At 56.9% G+C, this 23,290-nt stretch overlaps 1 protein-coding gene across 2 annotated transcripts in view; it reads left to right on the top strand.

Moving 5' to 3' along the window:
• KCNQ4 (potassium voltage-gated channel subfamily Q member 4) overlaps positions 1 to 23,290 on the top strand; it is a 52,991-nt gene that overhangs the window by 11,973 nt on the left and 17,728 nt on the right. For both annotated transcript variants that reach the window (XM_078073322.1, XM_078073321.1), the window contains exons 2-8: positions 17,413 to 17,503; positions 18,180 to 18,306; positions 18,513 to 18,688; positions 19,284 to 19,409; positions 19,779 to 19,889; positions 20,084 to 20,179; positions 23,149 to 23,237. In XM_078073322.1, coding sequence (XP_077929448.1) covers positions 17,413 to 17,503; positions 18,180 to 18,306; positions 18,513 to 18,688; positions 19,284 to 19,409; positions 19,779 to 19,889; positions 20,084 to 20,179; positions 23,149 to 23,237 — 816 coding nt within the window. The remainder of the gene's footprint in view (positions 1 to 17,412; positions 17,504 to 18,179; positions 18,307 to 18,512; positions 18,689 to 19,283; positions 19,410 to 19,778; positions 19,890 to 20,083; positions 20,180 to 23,148; positions 23,238 to 23,290) is intronic.

The raw sequence follows: 23,290 nt of genomic DNA, 5'->3' as shown, positions 1-23,290 counted from the left end.
GCTGCTTATGCAAAGGTTGGCCTGTTGGCCTGGGGGATGGTGTGTGTGGCTGAGCTGAGGGCGCCCTTGGAAGCAGAGGGTATGGGTGCAGGCCCTGAGGCTGTGGGCAAGGAGCTTGGGGATACGGGCTTAGGCTCTATGGGGGTCCCCAGAACAGCAGCCTTAGGACAGGCTCATGAGAGCCCCCAAGGATTTGGCCCAGCTAGTGGTGCGGTGCCCTTGAGAAAGGGGCTGAACCTAGGTGGCTTGGCCTGCCCCACCTCTTTGTCCCCTCCCTGTCTTGCAGCTCAATAGAAAGCAGAAATCACTGGTCTTACCCTCTCTCCTTATTCTACTGATGGGGAAACTGAGGCCCAGAACAGGGCATGGACTAAACTTAGGTCAGTGGCAGAGCCCAGACTGGAGCCCAGCTTAGCTCAAGAGTTTCAGTTGTCCCCAAGACAGATAAATAACTGAAAAACTTTCCTCAGAGCTCACCTGGGCTCAGGTTCCCTCTGGGTGGTCTTGGGCAGGCCCCGTCACATCCCTGAGCCTGAGCCTCTGGATCCAAAATGCTACCTTGTCTTGAGAAGGATGCCCCCTCTCCCACTGGATGGTCCACAAAGCACTTGGAGCCATGCCAGCCCACTGTGGGGCTTAATTAATGTTTGCTCACTGCATCCCACTCAGTTCTTAACAACTCTGGAGGAAGATATTGTTATGCTATATTACACTGAAGCTCAGAAAGGAGAAGTGACTTGCCCAAGGTCATTCAGCTAGGAAGTGCCTCATATGGGCCTAGAGCTCGGGTGTCCAGGCACCTAAGGCCCCTGATAGACACAGCCCCGATTTTGAGGCTCTGCTCTCAGTGAATATCAGCTTAGTGTCTCAAGCAAGACCCACCAGTCAGTTGGGCAGTGTGTGTGTGGGTGTGTGTGTGTGGGGGGGGGGGTGTGTGGGTGGTAGGCTGGGCTGGCCCGCAGGCTGGAACTCAGCTCCTATCAACCCCTGTGCCTCCATGCTTGAGCAGACCGCAGCTGCTGCCCCCCCACACGGGGAAAGGGACCCCCTTGCCATCCTGCACTGAGGGTTTTTGCTAGGGAAAGGAGCTGGCTGCAGCATGACCAACAGGGCACCTGCCTGTCCCGCCCATGCTGGGGTCTGGCCATCTAATGCCCTGCACATGACAGGCATGGGATGGGCACTGGGCTGGGAAGAGGGATTTGCACTCTCCTAATCTGGGGTCTGCTGCCCTACTCTGTCTTGGCCAGGGCCGTGGGAGAGGTTTGTCTCTGCCTCCCCTGCCCAGCGGCCCCAGCTCAGATCCCTGGCACATACCCAGCTCCTCTGCTTGGGGCCTTCCTCTGCCATACTCATGCTCCTCACCCTCCCATGATTTGAGCAGAGTTGATACTTATGGGGGCAAATGCTGGGGCATTTGGGGCTAATGGAGACACCGTGTTGTGCAGCATTTGGGGCTGAAGGGTGGGGGCAATGTCAGGGGGGTTTAGGGCCCATGTTGGGCAAAGTTAGGGGGAGGACCTCATGGGGGTGCAGAGCTGGAGTGTTTGGGGCTAATCCTGGGCCACCCCTTCCTGGAGAAATTTGGCTACAAGTCAGGGAGGCAAATGTGTGGGCTCTGCCCCCCCTCGCTGGGCAGTAAACACAGCCGTAGCCCAGGAGACAGGCCCAAACATCCCGGCCCCCCACGGTTATTTATACCAGGACTCCCTCTCCTTCTCAGGCCTGGTCTGGCCTCTCATTTCACGCCTGAGCTGGGCAACCTGAGTGGAGGGTCCAGGCTGCGGTCAGGGCAGGGGGCCTCAGCAGCCGGCCTGCTCAAACCCCACCAGGGACTGGGCACTCTTTCCTCCCAGCAGCCTTTCCATTGCAGGCACTGGATCTTCCAGATCAGAAAAGTGCTCGTGGAGGCCAAGGCCTGGGCAGGAGGCAGGAGCCTTGGATTTGCTCTAACCTCCTACATGACTGTGGTCACTGGCCCCCCATAGCCTTAGCTACCTCTGTGTTCAGTAGGAGGGGAGGGGCAAGATTAGTGCTTTGCAAACTGTTTTACGCAGTAGATCTGGTTCTTTAGATGAAATGTGACGCAGGAGCACAATATATAAAACATATCAAAGCGACATCTCTCTGGGTGGATTCAAGGGTAGGGGCCCAGAATCCTGCCCACTCAGCCTGTAAGGCTCTGCATACCACCAGCTCAGAGTCTTACACAGCCCTGCTTATTCTAGAACACATTCCAGGTAACCCTGCAGTTCCCGGCCCCCAGATCCCTGTGCCTGCCTCCAGGGTTTGTATAGGCCTCTTTCCTGGCTCATCATTCCAAGCGCCAAGGTATGTGAGCACTTCTAGAACCAAGGGCAGCTGTCTGCAGCCAGTGGAGATGGAGCGTGGAAGGGCAGGTGAGGGCACCCACAGGAGTGTACCTCACGCCACTCCTGGTGAGGGATGAGCCCAGTGCGGGAAGAGAAGAGGGCACAACGTGGGCTGGGGGCTGGAGGGTTGCAACCCTTCCTGCCAGATTCCAGCATGGAACTCCAAAGAGTCCAAGATCTTAAATTCAAACCTGGCCTTCCAGATTGTTATGAAGGTGTATGTGTCAGGAAGGGTGGAACATATTTTAGCTAACAGCTTGTTAGCTTGATTTAAATTTTTCAATATTTAGACTAATAGTCTGTGGGTCCCCATCTGGACCCTTTCCCCCGTGCTGCCAGTGTTTGGGGTGGGCTCGCAATGGTCCTCACTCCACCTACCCACCTCTGCAGCCACCCTAAGATGCCCTTACCCAGAGCCCTGAGGCTTCATAGAACAGTGGGAAAGTCCTGACTCACTGATGCTCAAGGCCCTGGGGACCTGGGTCTTCCTCTTCCCTCCCAGATACTGTCTGAGCATCTAATCGGCCAGCCTGGGGGATGTGGGGAAGTCACAAGTGGCCTTGCCCTTGGTGGATGGATCCTAATGAGGTGGTGGTGGGTGGGGGATGGACAGAGGCAGGAACAGCCTCCGCATGAGGGAGTCCAGGGGTACCCAGAAGGGCCAGGAATCCCAAGGGGCTGGGGGAGCACAGCTTCCCGAAGCAGAGCAGGGATTCTCGGGGAGGAAGGGGGTCCATCCCAAGGAGGGGAGAGAGCACAAAAGTCACCAGGGTAGAAATGTACAGTGTATGGAGGGGGGGAGTGTGGCTGATGCTTGTGTGTTTACAGCCTCAAACTCTGGGTTGAGGAGCTTGGATTTTAGATGGTACATAGTGAGGAGCCATTATAGGATTGTAAATGGGGTGGGAGCACTCAGACAGCAGGAGGTAAGTGGACTAGGGTTGGGGTGGGGATGGAGCTAGAATCATAGCAGTCAGTGAAGAAGTGGCTGGAGGGAGAGGGAAAGGGATTAGTCCCTGGATGGACAGGAGTGGGAAGTGGGAGGCTAGGAAGTAAGAGCTGATCTCCACTCTGCTTTCTGGAATCTCTTCCTCTATCTTCTCCTGCTTTCTGTCTCCTCCCCCCATTCTATGGCCCTGTGTCTCCACGCTGGGGAGAAGGGCACCTCACCCCAAACCCACCTCCCTAAGGAAGACCACCTCACACCGGTGGCGAGTGGGAGGCTACAGTTGTATAAGAGGGGACCTGCTTGTTCATTCATTCACTTATTCACTCAACAAATATTTATTGATGACCTATAATGCACCAAGCCCTGTTCTAGGTGTGGGAGAGATAGCGGTGAACAGGATAGAAGGTCGCGCATTCATGGAGCTGACATTACGGGGGCCTGGGGGGACCAGAAACTGTACCTTTCCCTGGTGTCCACCCTCTGGCTCACTGGTCCATGCTCTTGCCTGCCTGAGAGAGGGGACTTTCTCCATTACCCACTCATTTGTTCCAGCTGCCCTAGGATCAGCACCCAGGTCTGAGAACACTGATGAGGGGGGTCCAGTGCCCAGGGCCCTGACCCCAGGGACCATTCATCTCTGTACGATGAGTCCAGGCCTGAGGGTCAGATCTGGGCTCAGGCCCTGGTTCTTTTCACTTACAAATGACGTGGAGCCCCTTATGAGGGAACTTCCTGGCCTCAGTTTCTTTATCTGTTAAGTGGAGCTTTGGGGGAGGCCCTGAGGAAATGAGGGGAGGAAAAGACCAGTCAATTCCAGTATTCTCCACTGGTGGACAGGAAGGTGAAAGGGTGCCAAGGACTCAATATCATCATCATTATCAACGGAGATAATAATGGCTGCTATCTACTGTCTTCGCTGTGGGCCAACGGCAGGCATCTTCTCATTTCGTTTATTCCTCACAACCAGCCCTGGATCTTCCCTCCCCATTTCCCAGATGAGGAAACTGAGTCTCTCTAAGCTGAAATGACTTGCTTGAGGCCACACACAAACCTAGCTGACTCTGGGAGCCCTTAAGGACAGTGCTATGAGGGTGCTGCCTGGCACCCTCCTGGGCACTCAGCCTCGAGAGTAGTAACCCAGCCCTGGTGCCCCCCCTTCCTCCGCCAGCGCCCTCGGGGGCTGGCACCACCGGGAGCCTGGGCACTGGATCCTGAGACACTGCAGTGGCCAGGACAGCACGAGGGGCTGGATCAGGCCAAGACCCGACTTAGGGGCCTTGGCACCTCTGTGCCCTGGGGCGCTCAGTGCCCACACGTCGCTTTGGTGGGTGGGCGAGCCCCGGGCAGTCAGGGTGTCGCGCCCCCCACTCCGCCCCCGTCCTCGGGGACGCGGCGGCACCTTCACACTTTCCGCTTGGCCCGCTGCTCGCCTTTCAGGCCGCCGCGTTTTCAATTGTTAATTTGGAAACGGAAAAAGAAGCCGGCGGGGCGGGGGAGGCCGCAAGGAGGTAACCGGAGCCGCAGCGCCGCCCCCGCCCCTCCCGCGCGCGGTGCCGGGTGTCGGCGAAGCTCCGCCCCTCCCGGGGAGGACCCAGAGCCCCGCCCACCTCGGTGTCCCGCCCCTTCCAGTAAGCACCCCTACGCCGAGGAGGCGGGGCCGACCTTGCGGACCCCGGAGCGCCGAACGGCTGTGCGTTGGCAGCAGAGGAAAGGGCCCCTGCAGGGGAAGCGAGTAGCGGGCCGTGCGGAGGGAGGAGTCCCCCCCCCGGGGCCCTCCTCCCAAGGGCCCTCCTCCCAGGAGCCCCTCCCTCTCCCGAAGAGTCCCGCCAGGAGTCAGCCTCCTCTGTGTCCCTAAGTGAACCCAAGCCTTTCTGCAACCCCTCAGCGCGGGGTTCATCTGGGCCAGACCCCTGCCTCCGGACTGCTGCACCAGGGATCCCTGGCTCCATTAGACAGACGAAGAAACTGAGTCCCAGCGTGCGCCAGCTCACTTGCTCAAGGTCCCACAAGACAAAGTCCCACAAGACAAGGTCCCCCGAATTCTTGAGCCTGGCAGAGATCAGGGTCAGAGCTGAATTGAAGCCCTGTTCCTTTGGATCTGATACTTGTAGGGTTCTGTCTTCCTCCGCTAGAAGAGGAGGGGGCGTCAGGACCAGAGAGGTGCAATATGTCCCCTTCCCTGACCTCCAGCGCCCTTTCTGTGGTTAATGAGCTTTTGGAAGTTTCGCTTTGGTCTACCCTGACTCCTCCTTGCTATTATTATTCAATTGTAGAGGAGTTTTGGAGATAGACTTTACATGCAAATGAGCACCATGCAAATGAAATGTAAAAGATCCTCTCAGATTCTAGAAGCTCCTCAGGACTGGCAGCTTCAGGAGCTGCTAGGACCTCACTTCCCTTTGGGGAAGCTGAAATCACCAGTCCCAGATGGATGAGTGAAAAATAGGGCCCTCAGAGACCCTTCTTCAGTCGTAAAGCCAGACTCAGAGACAGCTTCCCACCTCCTCAGCTGAGTGGTGCAGAGTCAGGATAGAGAGCCCATCGGCCTAGGTTCCTAGCCCTGTCCACACCCCTGTGCTTGGCCTTCTGCAGCCCCTAACCTTGACAAAGAGCAGAGAGCCCCCACGCGGGCCTCTCCCATTAAAGGCAGAACTGAAAGGATGTCTGCATCCTACTTCTGGCTTCCAGCCTAAGTAAGACCCTCCTAACCACCCTTCCACCTTGGCTGTGGAACAGGCCCAGAGAAGTTGTACTCCTGGCCCAAGGTCATACAGCAAAGCTTTTCCAGCTGTCAGGGCCCACCGGAGTCAGTCTTGCTGGATTCAGTCTGGCTGGACCCGGATTTAGGGTCCCTATGGGGAGCGAGGCTCTCAGGACAGCTGTAACCAACTGCCCCAGGTGTGGCCCATGAGTTTGCATACTGCTTTGCTTACTGGTAGCAAAGGCATTGAAACATCTCTCCCCACTATGCCCCCTAAACCTCCCACTGGGTGGGATTCTCAGTTGGCTGAGTCTGCAGCACTCCCAGGCTGGGCTCAACCTTGGGGCCTGGACTCCCCAGGGGGCCCAGCCTTCCCTGAATCTCCTGTTCCACCCTGTCAGCTCTTGGTGCCCTCTCTGCTCCGGGAGTGCTGACAACCAAGTGTTGGGGACTGAGCTCTTTCCCCTGGCTTGGATTCTTCCCTCCCTCCCCTGCTTCCCCCTTTGGGAAGGTTCTGCTGATTCAGAGGACAGAAGGCTCCTTAGGGGTGACCCTGACCCCTGCCAGGCTCAAGTAGCTGGGGGCCTGGGCAATCCTTGAACCCAGTGCCACCCTGTCACATACGGCAGGAAGAAATGCTGCTCATGCTCAGATGAGGGAATTTTTGAGGTGGGGGTGAGGGGCAGGTGCCTGGGTCCTCCTTCAGGAAGAGGAGAAATCAAAAGAACATTACCTTAGGAATCAGGATATCTAGGGGCCAGACCCAGCTCTGCCTCTGCTCTAGGGTATGATCACAGGTAGATCATGCCCTCTCTGGGACTCAGTTTCCCCTGTATAAATGAGAGGATTGATTCACTCTAAGGGATCTTTCTGTGCTAAAATAGAGTCAGTATCTGGTCCCCTCCTGCCACGTCCGTCCCCCTAGTACAAGTCACCAGCATCTTTTGCTTGGATCATACAGCTGTGGGGGCAAATGCCATTACCCCCTCCCCGTCCCCACTCCACACCACTGACTGCTCTCTACCCAACAGCCCTTGCTGTTGCAAATGAAAGTCAGATTGCCTTACTCCCTGCTCAGAACTCCGCATCTCACTTGGAGTAAAAGCCAAAATCCTCACAGGAGCCAGTAGATGATCTGCTTCCCACCTCCACTGCCTCTCTGCCCTCGCTGCCCACCACTCCCCCTTCCTCACTCCACTCTGGGGGCACTCCTTTCTTGATGGTCTGGAGCATACAAGGCACCCTCTGGCTCAGGTTTTTGCACTTGCTTTTTCTCTCTGCTCAGAACCCTATTTTCCCAGATACCCGCATGGCTCACTCGCTCATTTCCTTGAGATCTCTGCTGAAAAGTCACCTTCTCAATGCTGCTTTCCCCAACCACCCTCTATAAAATAGTCCCTAACTCCCATACCCATGTTCCCTCTCTCCTTTCCCCACTTAATTTTTTTCTATCATCATCTCACATTTTTTTTAATTTACATAAGCTCTACACCCAGCGTGGGGCTTGAACTCATGACCCCAAGATCAAGAGGCGCACGCTCCACCGACAGAGCCAGCCAGGCGCCCCAAGTAAACTTTGTGCCCAACGTGGGGCGCAAATCACATCTTGAACCTTTACTTGCCTATTTCCCATCTCCCCCGCAAGAGTGCACACCCCACACATCAGCGAGTGGCTGAGTGAAATGCTGTGGCCACCTGCCCTGATTCACTCTCACTCCACCTGCTGCAGGGAGGGTGGAGATGCCCAGCCAGGAGCAGCCAGCAGGGTGGTGGCGGCACGCTGGGGGGGGGGGCGGGGGTGATGCCTGGGGTCCTGGGCCTAGGTTGTGCCTTCTCTCAGGGAGCTTTCGCCCAGCACCCATTCTCAGTTGGGCACAGGGCATTCAAGGTGGAAAGGACAAGACCTCAACCAGCTCTTGGTCTGTGGGAGGTGGCAGTTCCTCCCACAGCTTTTCTCCAGTTGAAGTAAATGCCATGATGATGGAGGTGGGCATAGAGAGGGGGGTGGGGAGTGAAGGGAGTCTGAGGTGGGCTCCTCCCCCAACCCAGCCACACCTGGAGGAGGGGCAGACACGACATGAGCAAAGATTGGGGGGGAGAAGTCGCTGGCTGTTGGCGGGGATAGAGCTGTGTGACAATGGAGTACCCAGTGCGGGGTTGGGCTCTGCGCGGTGGGGAGTGAGGTGGTGGGGCAGGAAGGGCCTTCCTTGCAACTGTGCTTGGTGCTTGGGAGCTTGGGCCTGAGCCTGTAAGTCGGTGGATTTCACACTTTTTAAAAAAGCAGCAAAGCTCTTCGTTCAAAGGAAATCTTATGCCAAGCCCAGAATGTAGAACTGAGTCACCCGAATCCACATGGAGCTGCTCAGGTGGAGCCAGGGGAAGGTTCCCATTGGCTCTCTTGTTTAAGCTTCCAGAATCCAGGCTGCCTGTGTTCCACTCCTTACTTCGCTTTCATTTCGCTGGCCTCCTGCTGGGGAGCCCACGCTCCCTGTTTATTTGAGGAGTCAGCGCTGCCTGGCCAGCCCCAAACAGATGGGTGGCTCCCTCCTCATTCCCACCCTTGACATGTTGCTCAGCCCACTTACCTGGTGCACCAGGTAGTCTGGCTGGCATGGCAGGGGGAAGCAGCGAGAAGGAGTAGGAGGGTTTGGAGCTGGTCCAGGTGGGAGAGGACCAGGCTATGATTCATGAAACACCTGGTCCAGAAGACACTGCCTGCCACATCCTAGTGGGACTGAGACCATTCACACTGGCTTAAGACAAATGGGCATGTGGAGGCATAGGACCCCCTCCTGCCAGGAGAGGGAAGAATTTCGTGGCATCGCGGAGGGAGGCACGTCGGGGCTTCACAGAACAGAGGAGGGGAGATGAGATTCTGGAACAGCGGCCTCGTGTCCGTTTCTCTTTGCACCCTTGCCAACTTCCCTCTGTGGTTCTTCGTTCCATTCCTGAGAAAGACAACCTGACTGGCTGGGCCCGACCTAGAGGGGGGCCTTTCTTGGGTCAGTGTCCAGCTCTGGATGAGTCAGTGGTGGCCAGGAGAGCGGCACGGAGCTGGGTGGTACCACGTAGGGTTGGCCCTTCCAGGCTACGGTGGCTGTCAGAGCTGTCCCGGGGGCTGCCCACGCCCTGGTACACCCTGTGCGCTGCCAAGGGGCCTGGCCAAGGAGACGCCGGTGGCACTGAAATCCAGCCCATGCTTAAGGGCTCGGTCAGCCCAGAACAAGGGGTGCCTGTTTCTAGTGGGTCCGTCCACAGGGGTCAACTTCTTATAATTTTTCAGGCTAAAGGGAACGCCTTTTTCGAATTGCTTCTCCAAGAGGGGGCATTTTTTTTCATATTTTGTACTATGTGCTGGCGACTGCTGTCCCTCCAGGGACATCCTCAAAGAATCTGGAACTGAGCTGAGGGCTCAGCCCTCTCCCCTCCACCCTACTCTGGAAAGTAGTAAGGCTGAAGGGACTTTAGCCTTCACTGAGTGTGCCCCACCTTCATGTTGTGGACAGGGAAACTGAGGCTCCATTGAGACCTCATCCCTAACCCTGAGCCCCCAGCATAGGCCTCTGGCCCAGAGAAGCAGCGGCCGCAGCAGCAGCCCTGGTGTGGGGCCCTGGGTCACGTGCTTTTGCTCCCTTTGCCATATTTAGAATCGCTGGATCAGGGGAAACTTCTCGTCCCAGCCCCTGAGGATTCTTGGAAAGAGCCTCACTCTGAGGCCTGGCCGACTGCCCCTCCCCTCTATCCCCCTGCAAGAGAAAGTAAGAGCCTGCTCTCCCCAGATGAGCCTGGGGCCCTCCAGGCCACACCGTACCCCACTGTCAGGGGGAGCCCCTCAGGTCTAGCTGAGGTCCCTTGTTCAGTATCAACTCTGGTTTGGGGCTTAAGAAGCCCTTTTCTGCTGGAAGATGGTGGGGTTATGGCCTCTGTCCTCTGGGAACCTTGGCTGAATGGGGACAGACTGGCCCTCGCTGTCCCCGGGTGGGGAGACAGAAACTTGCCTTTGGGGTCCTGGTCTGGGTGGGGTCACATACTCCCAAGGCCAGTTGTAGAAATGAGGGAGCCAGCTGGTGGCCAAGCAGATGGCAGACACTGGCAGGGCTACCTGGGAGGAGGGACACTGGAGAGAAAGAAGGAGGCCCAGGAGGAAGGAAGGGGCATGGCCTGGTTCTGCATTTACTTTGGCCTGGTTGGGGGTGGGGGTATCCCCTCATCCCACATGGCTGCTTTCCTCCCTCAGGATCATCAAGCCTTAAAAACAAAACCAAAAAAGTCCCAAACCAAACCAAATAAAAAATGCACATGTGGAGCACCTGTATGTTCTGGATCTTTCCTCCCATCCTTACGGTAGGGGATAAAGGTCCTGTGTTCCCCAGGGACCCCTCCCCAGGGCCTAGTCCCTTCCCTCCACACTGGCTGTTCAAACCTCCCCCACCTCTGCAGAGGAAGTCGCAGTCTCCAGGGAGCACTCTGGCCTCCCGGTCCCCCAACCTCCTGTCCCACCTAGCCCCTCCCCCTGGCCGCCTGTCCCAAGATGGCAGGGTCCTTTCTGCTCAGCACCAGCCCTGCCATGCTCGGGATCCCAGCCTCCCCGCTGCCCTGGGGACTTCATTCCACTGATCACTCCCTCTCTCTCCCCCATCTTCAACTTCTCCCTCTCTCTTGGCTTCTTCCACTCTGGCTCTCACATCTTAAAATAAAAAACCAAAGCCCAGTCCCTGTGCTCCACATCCTTCTCCAGCCACTGCATCTACTCCGTGCCGGCAGACTTTAGCTATCTGTATGCCCCTGTTCCCTCTTTCTCACACCCCTCCGCCTCTCCATCCCACCCGGGCCTGTGCCGCTCCCCACCCCCACCCCCCGCCCCCTCCGCTGCCCTTGCCAATGTGCCCAGGGACCCACTTGTCACCAAATCCAGTGGACATTTTTTCAGGCCTTATCTTGTTTGACCTCTTGGCAGCACTTGACACTGTCATTTTCCTCCCTCCTTGAAACCCCCTTGCTTGGCATCTCTGCCTCCTCTTTGTCCTTGTTTCCCTCCCGTCTTGCTGGCAGCTCGTTCCGTGTCTGGGGTGGAGCATGTCTCCTCCCTCTGCGCCTCTGGGGTCCCACTGGGTCCGCCTCGAAATGTGCCGCATGCTCTCCGAGCCATCTCGGCCACTACTGTGGCCTCTACCCCGCCTGTGCCCCAAATCTGCATTTCCGGCTCCGGTGTCTCTCTTCACGCCCTTGAGTGTTTGCCCGTGTGCCCCCACCTGCCCCTCCATCAGCGTCTCCCATCTCTGCTCCCTCACGGCGCCTTCATTCACCTGGTGCCCACACCAGAACTAGGAGGGTCATTCTCCTTCCTTGTCCCCATTTCCAGATCATCACCAAATCCTACTCCCTGAAACCTCCATCTGTCCACTTCTTTTTGGTGCTGTCACCCTTGTCTCTCATCTGAATGATTGTGGAACTTTCTATCTGCTTTTCCCCCATTAGTCTCACCCCCCTCCAATCCATGCTCCACACTACCCGAGTGGTAATCCTGAAACACCTATCACACATGTCATTCCTCTCACGACACTGTCCAATGGCTCCCCGTAGCCTCGAGGATACCGTTCATAATGCCTGGATCCTGCCCCCTGGTTTCTCCACAGTGCCTTCACTTTGGGTCCGCATCATCCAGAACTGCTGTAGACAGGCCCTCACAGCCCTGGTGCCCGCAGCTCTCCTGCTGGGGGCACTGGCTGTCACCTCCCCCAAGTCCTCACGGATCCCTCCACTTTGGCTCTGCGAAAGCTGTCTTAGGGCTTCCCCCAAGCCCCTTGGCACCTGTTATCCCCTCGTCCATCACGTCATCGCTTTGCAATACTTGTTCATTTCTTGGGGGGTCTGGGTTATTCATTTCTGGCTTTATAATCAACCTGGCTGAGTGTAGATGGCAAACAACGTTTCTTAAGTGAACGTACCTCAGAGGTTGGGAGATAACCCCTTTTCTGCTGTGTGACCCCCGACTCACATCCCCACCTCTTCAGTCTCCAGGCGTCTGTCTCTCTGGGGACATCCCCAGAGAATCTGGACCTGAGCTCCTGGCAGACCCTCTCCCTTCTACCCCTGTGCTGGAGAGTCATAAGGCTGATGTCCCCCACCTCATGTTGCAGGCAGGGAAACTGAGGCCCAGAGGGCTAGTATGGCTTGGTGGTCCAGGTGGACTTGAGTTTAGGTCCCCACCTTATGACTTTGGACAATCTAGTATACTTTTCTTTTCTTTTTTTTTTCCTTTTAAATAACAGCTTTACTGAGCTCTAATTCACATACCATAAAATCCCCCCCTCACCATTCAGGGTTTTTTTTAGTATATTCACAGAGTTTTGCAGCCGTCATAGTCTGCCTTTCTGAGCCTGTGTTTTCTCATTGATAAGCCTTGCGTGATTATGGTTCTGCTCTCACAGCGTGGTTGTGAGAAGTAATTAAAAATAAGCGTGTAGAGGGCTTGGCACAGTGTCTGACCAATAGGAAGCCCTCAGCCAGCAGGAGCAGTTTGGGGGTCACACAGTGACTCGGGGGTGAAGCTGATGTTGGCATGAGACCCACATCCCCAGCAGGGCCATCTTGGCTCCCCCTGCACTGTGGCTGTTTCTGCAGTGATTTCAGGAAGGCGGCGGGGGCGGGGTGAGGCGGGGAAAGTAATAATTGCAGTTGTTCAAAAAGCCGTGAGCTGGCTAATCACTGAATCAGCCGCAACCACGCCTAGCAGCTGAGTCAGTGATTCTCAAAGTGTGGTTCCGGGGGGAGCAGTGCCGGTATCACCAGGGAACTTTACAGACATCCGAATTCTCAGGTCCCACCTCATACTTACATTCTAGGAGTGAGGCCCAGAAGTCAGTATCTGAACAAGTCCTCTGGGTGATTCCGACACCAGCTGTAGGTGGAGAACCACGGATCTAAGCAAACTGTCTACCTGTTCGGTCCCTAATCTCCTGATTGCCTTCCCGAATGAGCGGGATAGTCACAGCGTGGGGTGCAGCCCAGCCGGGGAGAGTCAGCCAGGCAGCACCCACGTGTCCCAGCTTGGCCTCCTGGGTCGGGCAAGGGAGGGCGCGGGCCCCAAATTGCAGCCAGACATGATGGGCAAAGATGCTCCAGAAAGCGCATGTCAGTCTGACGTCTCTGTTGGGGCAATTATAGAGAGGCCAAGCCAGCCAGCTTGATAGTGTACTATCTATAATTGTAGAGACAGAGAAATTGAGGCCCCAGAGGGGGCTAGAGACAATCCTTTCTCCTTGTTTGTCGCATGAATGAAGCCATACACTGGTTCTGACAGACACAGCAACACCTTGGCTTCTGGCTCCTTCTCTCTGTCTCCTCTCTGCCTAAGCTCCAGACATTGAGCTCCCTTCCACTGTCCTGAGAGTGGGGTCTGTGTGAGGACCCCTCAGGAAGACCAAGGTAGGCTGAGAGATCACACTGATTCACCGTGTGATTTGGAGCAAGTCTGTCCCTCCCTGGGCCCCATTTCTTCATCTGGAAGATGGGGATAATTATTCAAGTGCCTGGGACACAAGATGTTCTCTATCAGATTCAGTGTATCTGCTCCACTGTATTGAGCATCTAGGGTGGTGAAACTCCCATCCAGTGTGTGAACGAAGGGGAGGTGAAGCTCAGGGGCTTTTGAAACAGCGTCCACCACATGGAGCTGGTCAAGGTCAGAGACCTGCCTTCTCTTCCCTTCTCGGAAGGATGCTGGGGTGTCCAACAGGTCAGGGAGGGATGTGCTTTAGAGCTTTGGGGGCCTTCTCAGTGGATACAAACTGGGGGCTTTGGTGACATGATGTTTTAATGTTCGTTTCATGTGAATTTCTGTTCTTCATTTACTCAGTCTATGAAAAAATAAGTAAAGCAGAGCAAAGAAAGAGAGAGTGGGGATGGGGCCATTGTTTTGGAGAGGGGGTGGTTGGGGAAGGCCTCTCCAAGGAAGCGATGTTGGAACAGAGACCTGGATGAGTAAGGGAGCAATAAATAGGCAGAGGAAGCAGCAAAGCCAGTGCAAAGCCTGGAGGTGGAAATCAGTTTGGTGCTTCAGGAATGGCATGGAGGTCAGGATGGTTGGAGCGCAGTGATGGAGGTGGGGTGGGGGAGAGGATCAAGTCTGCGAGGTGGGGTGGGGGCCAGAGCTCACAGGGCCTTCCTGCACACGCTAAGTTTAGCTTCTGCTCTCCAAATGGGACGGGAAGTCAGGGGAGAGTTCTGAGGAGAGTGATGATTTCCAGCTTTGTGTTGTAGGAAGATCACCCCGGCTGCTATGAAGAGAGTGGGTCACAGTTGGGCCAGAGTGGAGGCGGGAAGGCCAGTCGGAGGTGAGATGGTGGTGGCTTAGTCAGGGTGGGGAGCTGTGGTCTGTCCAGGGATTTACTCTGAAGGTAGAGCCAATAGGAATTGCTAAAGGACAGGAGGTGGAGAGTGAGCGAAAGGAAAAATCAAAGGCACTCTTAGATATTTGGCCTGAGGTGGCAGGTGGTGCCATTAATGGAGATGGGGAGATAGGAGGGGAACAAGATTTGAGGGCAAGTCGAGTTTGGTTTTGAACATGTTCGGTTTGAGAGGCCACTAGACATCTGAGAAAGAGATGCTGAGTAGACAGTTGGACATGTGAGCTGGACTCCGGCGGGGAGAGGCCACCACACCCTGACACCTGCGAAATGGCAAAGGCCATTGTGGTAAAGGGGTGGGGACAGGATTAAAGGTGGCTCTATCTCTGTATATTTAAGGAAATGCATTTTCCAAGTCCTATGAGTTTGTTATTACCCCTGTTTATTTATTTTTAAATATTTTATTTCTTTGAGAGAGAGTGCGTGGGGGGGGAGGGGCAAAGGGAGAGGGAGAGAATCTCAAGCAGACTCCATGCCCAGCTCGGAGCCCCTTTGGGCTCCATCCCAGAACCCTAAGATTATGACCTGAGCCAAAACCAAGAGTGGGGCACTCAACCGACTGAGCCACGTAGGCGCCCCTACTCCAGTTTTTCCTAAAAAATGAGAGGAAGTGCAGATAAGCAAAAAAGCAAAACAAAAGCCAAATCACTCTTAATTTTGCCACCCAGAGATAAGCCCTGCTGACCCTTGGTATGAATATAAAAAAGTATCTATATTTGAGGGGCGCCTGGGTGGCTCAGTTGGTTGAGTGTCTGCCTTTGGCTCAGGTCATGATCCTGGGGTCCCGGGATCGAGTCCCGCTTCGGGCTCCCTGCTCAGCAGGGAACCTGCTTCTCCCTCTGCCTGCCGCTCTCTCTCTGATAAATAAAATCTTTAAAAAATAAAAATAAAAATATCTATATTTAAAAAATTAGGATCACATTGCCCTTCCGATTTGATAATCTGCTTTTTTCATTTAACCCATTGTGATGTGTCCATTTTATAGATGTGTAACTATTGACATGGAAAGAACAGTGTTGAGAAAAATAAATTTCTGAAAGTCCCAGCAGGAAGCCCTTAGTGTGGCCCATTTACCTGAGGATCTGAGGTCAGCTGAGCAGTGGGACGGAAGGATTTCTGTTCAGGGCTGGGGTGAAGGCCCATCAAGATTTGGCTGCAGCCCTTCCCAGGGAGGGGGCTGGAAGAGACGACTTCAGCGGGGGTCCTCGGTCCCTGAGCCCCGGGGCTCAGTGGCAGTCCCCCTCCCTGGGGGATGTGGCTGTTGCATTTTTCTGTGGTTAATTATTGAGCATGAGGAGCTGGTGCCCTCCCGCCTCCTCTCCCTGGGCCTTCTGTCTTTGCTGACCCAGCTCTTGCCTGGAACTGGCCAAGGAGGCCTCCTCCTCGCTCATTCATTCAAAACCCTTTACCAGCATCTGCCACCTACCTCCTCTACCCAGGGGCATGTGCTGGCTTGCAGTGCTAAGCCTGCCCTCCAAGCAGGCTGGGAGCCCCTGTCCAAGGAGGGATGTAAGTCCTTTCCCTGTCTGTCCTCCCATCAGCTCCCACTGGACAGATGTGAGACTGGCTCAGACAGGGTAGGTCACTGTACAAGCTGGACCGGATTTGAACCCAAGTCTCTCTGACCCTGAGCCCATGCCCCTGCCACCGTGAAACAGGAACACAAATAAAGCTATGTGGAAAGTGCCACATACACACAGGCAAGCGCTGGGAAGGGGCATTCTGAAGAGGGAACGGGGGGGCAGAGGGCATGCCCACGGCCCCCTAGAGCAGAGGGTGAGCAGAGTCTCAGCAGGCCCCGAAGGTGGGGTGCTTCAGGCAGAATGCAGTCCCAGGTGGGGAGACTCTGGGAACATCTGGGGAAGGCTGTGGGTCAGTTCACAAGAGGTGTGTTTCCAGAGAAGCCCATTCCCTCCGGAGTCTCTTCCAAAGGGCACATGCACGTCCAGCACACCCCCCTCCCAAAGAGGAGCGATTCCGGGAGTCTGACTCGGTTGCTTTCCCCCATCTGCAGCCTGCGCCCCTCAGCCTGGCCTGCTTGCCTAGTCACACGCTGTCCGAGGCCCCAAGGCCGCCAGCCTCTCTTCTCATGCCCTTTACCCCGCTTCCCATCCCCTGGGAAGTGGGGAACCCGTGCTCTAATCTCACCTCTGTCCTGGACATATTGAGTGACCTTGGGTGAGTCCCTTTCCCTGTCTGGGCCTCAGTTTCCTCACGTGTGCAACGGGGGTTGAGGGAACTGTTGGATGAGCTGGGTTATAAAGTTCTTTCCATTTCTAAACATCCCTTTCTGGGCTTCCCACTGCCCTCAGGGGAGTCGCAGGCCTTGAGGCCCGATCCCCGTCCTCATACCCCATCCCCCTCTGCATCCTTCCCTTCTTCCTGTCCTCCCTAGTCTCCTGTCCTTTCATAGTTGCCTCATTCTTTAATTCCTTAAGAGCCCACGAAGGCAGAGGCAATTGTCCCCATTCTGCAAATGAAGCGATACTCCTGCCACCTTGGCATTCACAGGGAGCAGGGACCCCTCCGTCGGCTGCTGACCTTCCCTGGCCCCTCAGCTGACCTCTGGGCTACTTTTCTTAAGACGGTCTTACAACTGAGCCAGGGCCTGAGGGCACCACCGGTGAGTGGCTGAGCCCGCAGGCGCTTCCTGACCGTGGGACCTTGAGCCCGTCTGTTTCCACCAGGAGCCCAGACAGACCTGCCACCCACAGCCGAGTGGCCCCTTGTCTGAGCGGCAGCCTGCAGCGAGGGCAGCTGAGAGGGTGGTCGGTGTCTGTGAGCTCCGTAGCCCAGAGCGTGGGGGCTTCTCCCTCTGGTGTCCGGCACAGAACCACAACTTCAGGGGACTCTGATTCTGATTCTGCCTTCCAGATAGTTCTTCCCAAAGCATGCTTCCCTCCTCCAGTGACTCCACAGCCCCCCACCCCCTGCCAGTCCTGTCCGTGCGGCAGTCTAACCCTCTCCCTGCTGCCGTTGCAGATTTTTGCTGGTCTTCAGCTGCCTGGTGCTGTCTGTGCTGTCCACTATTCAGGAGCACCAGGAACTTGCCAACGAATGTCTCCTCATCTTGGTGAGTGCCAGAGGCCAGGTCTGAGTGAGGCTGTGTAAGGCAGCCCCTCGGGGCTTGCGGGGGGTGGGGTGGGGGGGGAGAGGCTTCTCATTCTATGGCTCAGAGAGCGGCTTGCTCTGCTGTGCTGTGTTCCCTGAGTTGATGGCAGCCCCTCTCTGGACTTCCTGTCCTGCTTTCTAGCCGATGTTGGGGGGCTAGGGACCTCCTGCCTAAGTCAGGGCTGATGTTGGGCCCAGAGAAGAGGTGAATAAGCCCCACTCCTTCTCAGGACCCAAACTGCTAACTCAACCCCTGGTGTGATTTTTTTTTTTTTTCCCCTCTAAACAGAGGCACCTTGGAAGTGGACAGCTGACAGACAGCCACCCCTTATGTCACCCAGTCAGGGTTACTGAGTCTGGGAGAGCTGGGAGGGGGAGGGCGGGGTGCAGAGCAGACAACCCCACACAGCTGGTGGATAGAACGCGCAAGACAGACTTGGGCTTTCAGGCTGAAGAAGGGGCCACGTGACTTCTGGAATCCTCCTCAGGTCCAGCCAGGTGTAGGAACGTCCAGGAGAGGTGGTCTGAGGAAATCCTGGTACCCCTAACCCAAGGGAGCTGGGCCGGGCCAGTACTGTGTGACCTGGGCCCTGGCTCCTGGAGAGAGGGGACCAGAACTCAGGGCCCTGGTCCCGCAGGAATTCGTGATGATCGTGGTGTTCGGCCTGGAGTACATCATCCGCGTCTGGTCCGCCGGCTGCTGCTGCCGCTACCGAGGATGGCAGGGCCGCTTCCGCTTTGCCAGAAAACCCTTCTGTGTCATCGGTGATGAGCCCAGCCCACCCGCACCTGACCCCTGACCCCAAGCCCCTGACCCAGACCCTGGCTGCTGACAGAGATTCCACGGATCCTCCCTATTCCTCCCCACCCCCGCCCCGACGGCCCCGGCACCCCCCGCCCCCACTTCGGAGCCTGGCGGGGTGGCTTGGCTCCCCGGCATGGCTGTGACCTCGGCTCCCCTGGTCCTGCAGACTTCATCGTGTTCGTGGCCTCGGTGGCTGTCATCGCTGCGGGCACGCAGGGCAACATCTTCGCCACGTCTGCGCTGCGGAGCATGCGCTTCCTGCAGATCCTGCGCATGGTGCGCATGGACCGCCGCGGTGGCACCTGGAAGCTGCTGGGCTCGGTGGTCTACGCGCACAGCAAGGTGCGCCGGCGGGGGCGGGGGCGGGGGCGGGCGCGGGCAGCAGGGGCCAGCTCACGGGGTGCGCTCTCTGAGGCCGGGCAGGGGCGAGGTCTGGGGGGCAGGTGTAGGCCAGGAGGCGGGGCCTGAGGGGTAGGGCTGGAGGGGCCCACTTGGAAGCTTCTGGGTTTGGGGGTCTATGCGCACAGCAAAGTGGGGAGCTGGGGCAGGGTGTGGGGGGGCGGGACTAGATGTTGGGGGTGTGGGGCGGCTGGGGACTGAGGTCTGAATGAGGAACCTGGAAGGTCAAGGGCGGGGCCGGGGGCGTACCCTGAGTTTTTGTGAGGGCCTCACTCCTTCCGGAAGGCGGAAGGCGGGAAGGCAGGAAGGCCAGGGAGGGTCTCCTTGAAGGGAGGAGCTGGGGAAGGAAAGCGGGCAGAGCCTCTGTCAGGCAACTCCGAGAGGAGGGGAACTTTTCCCCCCTCCAGAACACCTCTCTCAAGTCATTGTGGGAACCTCCCACCTGCCCACCTCTGCCAGGTGGGCACAGGGTGACCCACTTCCCCATGCCCCTCCCCCTCGGCCCCCCCTAATGTTGTCACCCTTGCGGCCCTCACAGGAGCTGATCACCGCCTGGTACATCGGGTTCCTGGTGCTCATCTTCGCCTCCTTCCTGGTCTATCTGGCCGAGAAGGACGCCAACTCCGACTTCTCCTCCTACGCGGACTCGCTCTGGTGGGGGACGGTGCGTGAGGGTCTATGCAGAGCTGCCCTTCTTCCTGAGAACCTCCCCTGCGTGACCACTGTGCCTCTGACTCAGGGTTGAGCGAGCCTGTCCTCTCAGCTAGGGCCGGGGCCCCCTGTGACCAGCCCCTGTGTTAGCCCCCAACCTGCCCCAGTAGATCTGCTTGTGCTCCATCTAGTTCCCCACACCCAGCCCCTGCCACCTCACCCCTGATCAGCACAGGGCAGGGAAGGGGAGCGATCCATCTATGCCCCTAACAGCCCCTGTGGACGACCATAGGGCACCCCCCTCGTGATCAGGCTCCCACCTGCCTGTGCCCCAACAAGCTCTTGTGGGTGGCTCCTGAGGGTAAACTCTTTGTGTCCCCAGATCACTCTGACGACCATTGGCTATGGTGACAAGACACCGCACACATGGCTAGGCAGGGTCCTGGCTGCTGGCTTCGCCTTACTAGGCATCTCCTTCTTTGCCTTGCCTGCCGTGAGTCCCCCTGCACTTAGGATCTCCCGGCGGGGGGCGGGGGGCGGGGAGGGCCCTGGGGGCAGAGCCTGCTTAGCCCCTCTCCTGGATTTGCAGGGATGCGGGAGGGGAGAGCTCAGAGGGGCAGGGGTGAAGACCTTCTCCTCTTGTCGTCCCCCTCCGCCCCTTTCTCCCAACAACGCCTCTTCCCCTAGGGCATCCTTGGCTCTGGCTTTGCCCTGAAGGTGCAGGAGCAGCACCGTCAGAAGCACTTCGAGAAGAGGAGGATGCCTGCAGCCAACCTCATCCAGGTACAAGACGCCCAGGAAGCCCCTGAAACGAACTGGTGTGTCAACTCCTCTATGCTGACCCAGGTGTCCCAGTTTTGCAACTGTGACTCCACTTTGAAGCTCTGAGAGCAGATGTGACTTCTCCAGGGTCACATGCCAAGTCAGGGCTAGAGCTAGGATGCTAAGGGGGACTGTCAGAAACTTCCCTTGTGCCACAGGCCCAGTTCAGGCCTCATCAGAGCTGCCCCACAGTCCCGCTCCAGCCCCAGCTCTATGTGACCGGCAGTGGAGTGGGGTCTAGGGCCTCTTGTCCTGCCACCGAAAGGCTGTGCAGTTATCAGTAAGCCCGCACTGCTCCCAACACCAGTTCATTCCCCAAGCACTCACACAAGTGAATGTTGTAACTATAAACTGAGACAAACACCTTGAAAGAAAGAATAGTTCTCTGAAGAGCATTTAACAGGGTCCTGGCCCGATCTGACCTTGAAGGGGAACTCTGGGATGATGAGCCTGGGAAATTGATGCTTGAATTGAGAGCTGGAGGACTGGTAGGAGTCAAATAGGTGAAGAGGTGAAGGGGGGGAGCATTCAAAGTATGGGAACAGCATGTGCAAAGGCCCTGTGGTGGAAGGGAGCATGGTGTGTTTGGTGAACTTGAAGGCAGCTAGCGAGGCTGGGACAGAAAGCTCAAGGAGGAGTATATAGTGGAAGGGGTTGGGTAAGTGGGCAAGGCCCCGACCTGAGGGCCACAGAGAAGAGTTTAACACTTTGCTGAGAGCAATGAAGAACCCCTGACAGGTATGAAATAGGAGGAATGGGTGACATGATCAGATTTGTGTTTTGAAAAGAGGTGAATGGATTGGAGAGGGCCCCAGGTGTGCGTGGGAGATGACACGAGGCTCTGACAACTGTCTGGGCAAGGCAGGGTGCTGGACTGGTATCACAACAGTTGAGGCGGGAAGAAGTGGGCAGATTCTGCATATTTAGGAGGTGAGATTCGTGGCATCAGGAGTGAGGGAGAGGGTGAGGGAGCTGCGTGGCAGGTGACTTCCAGGTTTCTGGCTTGCCCAACTGGATGATTGATGGCCCTCCCCACTGGAGGGGGACTAGATTGGGGCAGGAGGAATGTGAGATTGGCGGGAGCACGTAGAGCGTGAGGGTCCTCAGCCCCCCAGCGAGGCAGCTGCACATCCGGGTCTGTAGCTAAGGGGAGGGGGCTGTGCTAGAGCCATTGCACCTGGACAGTAATGAAGCCCGGGGCACGGAGGAGCTCGCCAGGGGCACGGAGGAGCTCGCCAGGGGCACGGAGGAGCTCGCCCGGGGCACGGATGAGCTCGCCAGGGACACGGATGAGCTCTCCTGGGGCACGGATGAGCTCGCCCAGTGCGGAGAGCAAAGACGGAGGAGAGGAAATGGTCCAGAACGGAGCCCTTAGGAACCTCAGCATTCAGTGACTGGGCCAGCAGAGTTGAGCCAGTCAAGGAGACAGAGAAGGAGCAACCAGAGGGGTGGGAAGAAAATCAGAAAACCAGGAGTGTGTGCTCTGTTTCCCCCACTGCACTGAGACATTCTGATAGGGCATGGGGTGGGGGGAGGCAAGGGCTCCGATTTTGGGGGGACTCTGTGACTCAGCCCTGGCTTCTCTCTAGTCGGTGTGTGCGAGAGCAGCCCCTGCGGGAAGTAGTTTGGGGAATACTGGCACATCCCACCTTGGCCTGCTCCCAGCATGCCACCCTCGCACTCCCCGATCCAAGTCTGACTCAGCACCCCCTTTATCTCTCCTCCCAGGGTGGAACCCCCTCCCCATCCCTGCTATTTCCAGCCACCAGCCCAGCGTCCCGCGGGGCACAATGGCCGTCGTCCCCTGGGAGCTGGCCTTCAAGGGGCACCACAGGGGCAGGCGGCTGGCACTGTCCATGCCAAGAGACAGCTGGTATTGTGGTGCCCATAATTAATGAGACAGCTCATTGAGCTGCTCCCCAGCTCAAGCCAGGGGCCTAGGCAAGCAGCAAGTAAAAATATTCCTATCCTAGGAGGGTGCCTGGCCAGTGAGGTCAGCAGTGGGCAGTCCCTTAAGGACAAGAGGCACCCAAAGAAGGGGGGTTCTCCAGGGCTCAGTTAGGCTTAGTCCATGCCTCCCTGCCCTCCCTAATCACCGCACTCACAGTCCCTCCTTGGCTCTTCTTCTTATCTGGAGGCACAGGGACAGTCCTTCTCTTGTCCACCCCTCATCCCTCCTGCTGCAGAGGAAATCCTGCCAGTCCCTGGATGCAGAGGGGTTGGTAGGGGATGCTCTTCCCTTCCCTCCTCAACCCCGTGGGCAGTGACAGGCAGCTGGGAAAGATGAGGTGGATTTATTCGTAGTACTAAGAATTCACTCAGTTTTTATTCTCCAAACCTTTGCAGAGCACCTACCACGTGCCAAAGGATACAGTGGTGACCAAGACACGGCTTAGAGTCTAGGGGGAGAGAAAGACAACATTCCTCAAATACACGATGAACAGATACTTACTAGCTGGGGTCACGGGGGATGCCAGGAGGGTTGAACAGGGGAGCCTGGTATTAAGGGCCTTCTCTGTGGCAGGCACCGTGCTGGGCACTTAACAGACATTTGCCCTTTTAATCCTCACATCAGGCTCTTAGGTAAGTAGTATTGTATCCAGTTCACAGATGAGGGAGGCGGGGCTCTGCAGCTTTACTTCATTTGCCCACGTGACTAAAGGGCAAAGCCGGGCCTGGAAGCCACGTCTGCCCGATGACAGAGCCCAGCTCTTACCTTGGACCCCTGCTCCCCGCCTTGGGCAAGTCCTTTCTCTCTGGGCCTCTGTTTCTGTCTGGCCCTGCCAGTGGCTATGGAATTGGAACTGGCCTCTGGCTCTGGGTCTCCTTCCGCTGACCCAAGGACTGGGTCCTCTGAGGGCGGAGGGCTGGTGAGGGGCGGAGAGGCTTCGCTGATGCCGTGTCCCCCCTTCCCTCCCCTCACACGGCAGGCTGCATGGCGCCTGTACTCCACCGACACGAGCCGGGCCTACCTGACGGCCACCTGGTACTACTATGACAGTATCCTCCCGTCCTTCAGGTAGGCCCTGCTGCAGGGGGATGTGGGGGGCGGGGGGCGGTGGCTGGTTGTCA

The sequence above is a fragment of the Halichoerus grypus genome, chromosome 5 (assembly GCF_964656455.1).
Source record: "Halichoerus grypus chromosome 5, mHalGry1.hap1.1, whole genome shotgun sequence".
NCBI classification, from domain to species: Eukaryota; Metazoa; Chordata; class Mammalia; order Carnivora; family Phocidae; genus Halichoerus; species Halichoerus grypus.
This window is presented reverse-complemented; position numbering and strand designations above follow the sequence as displayed.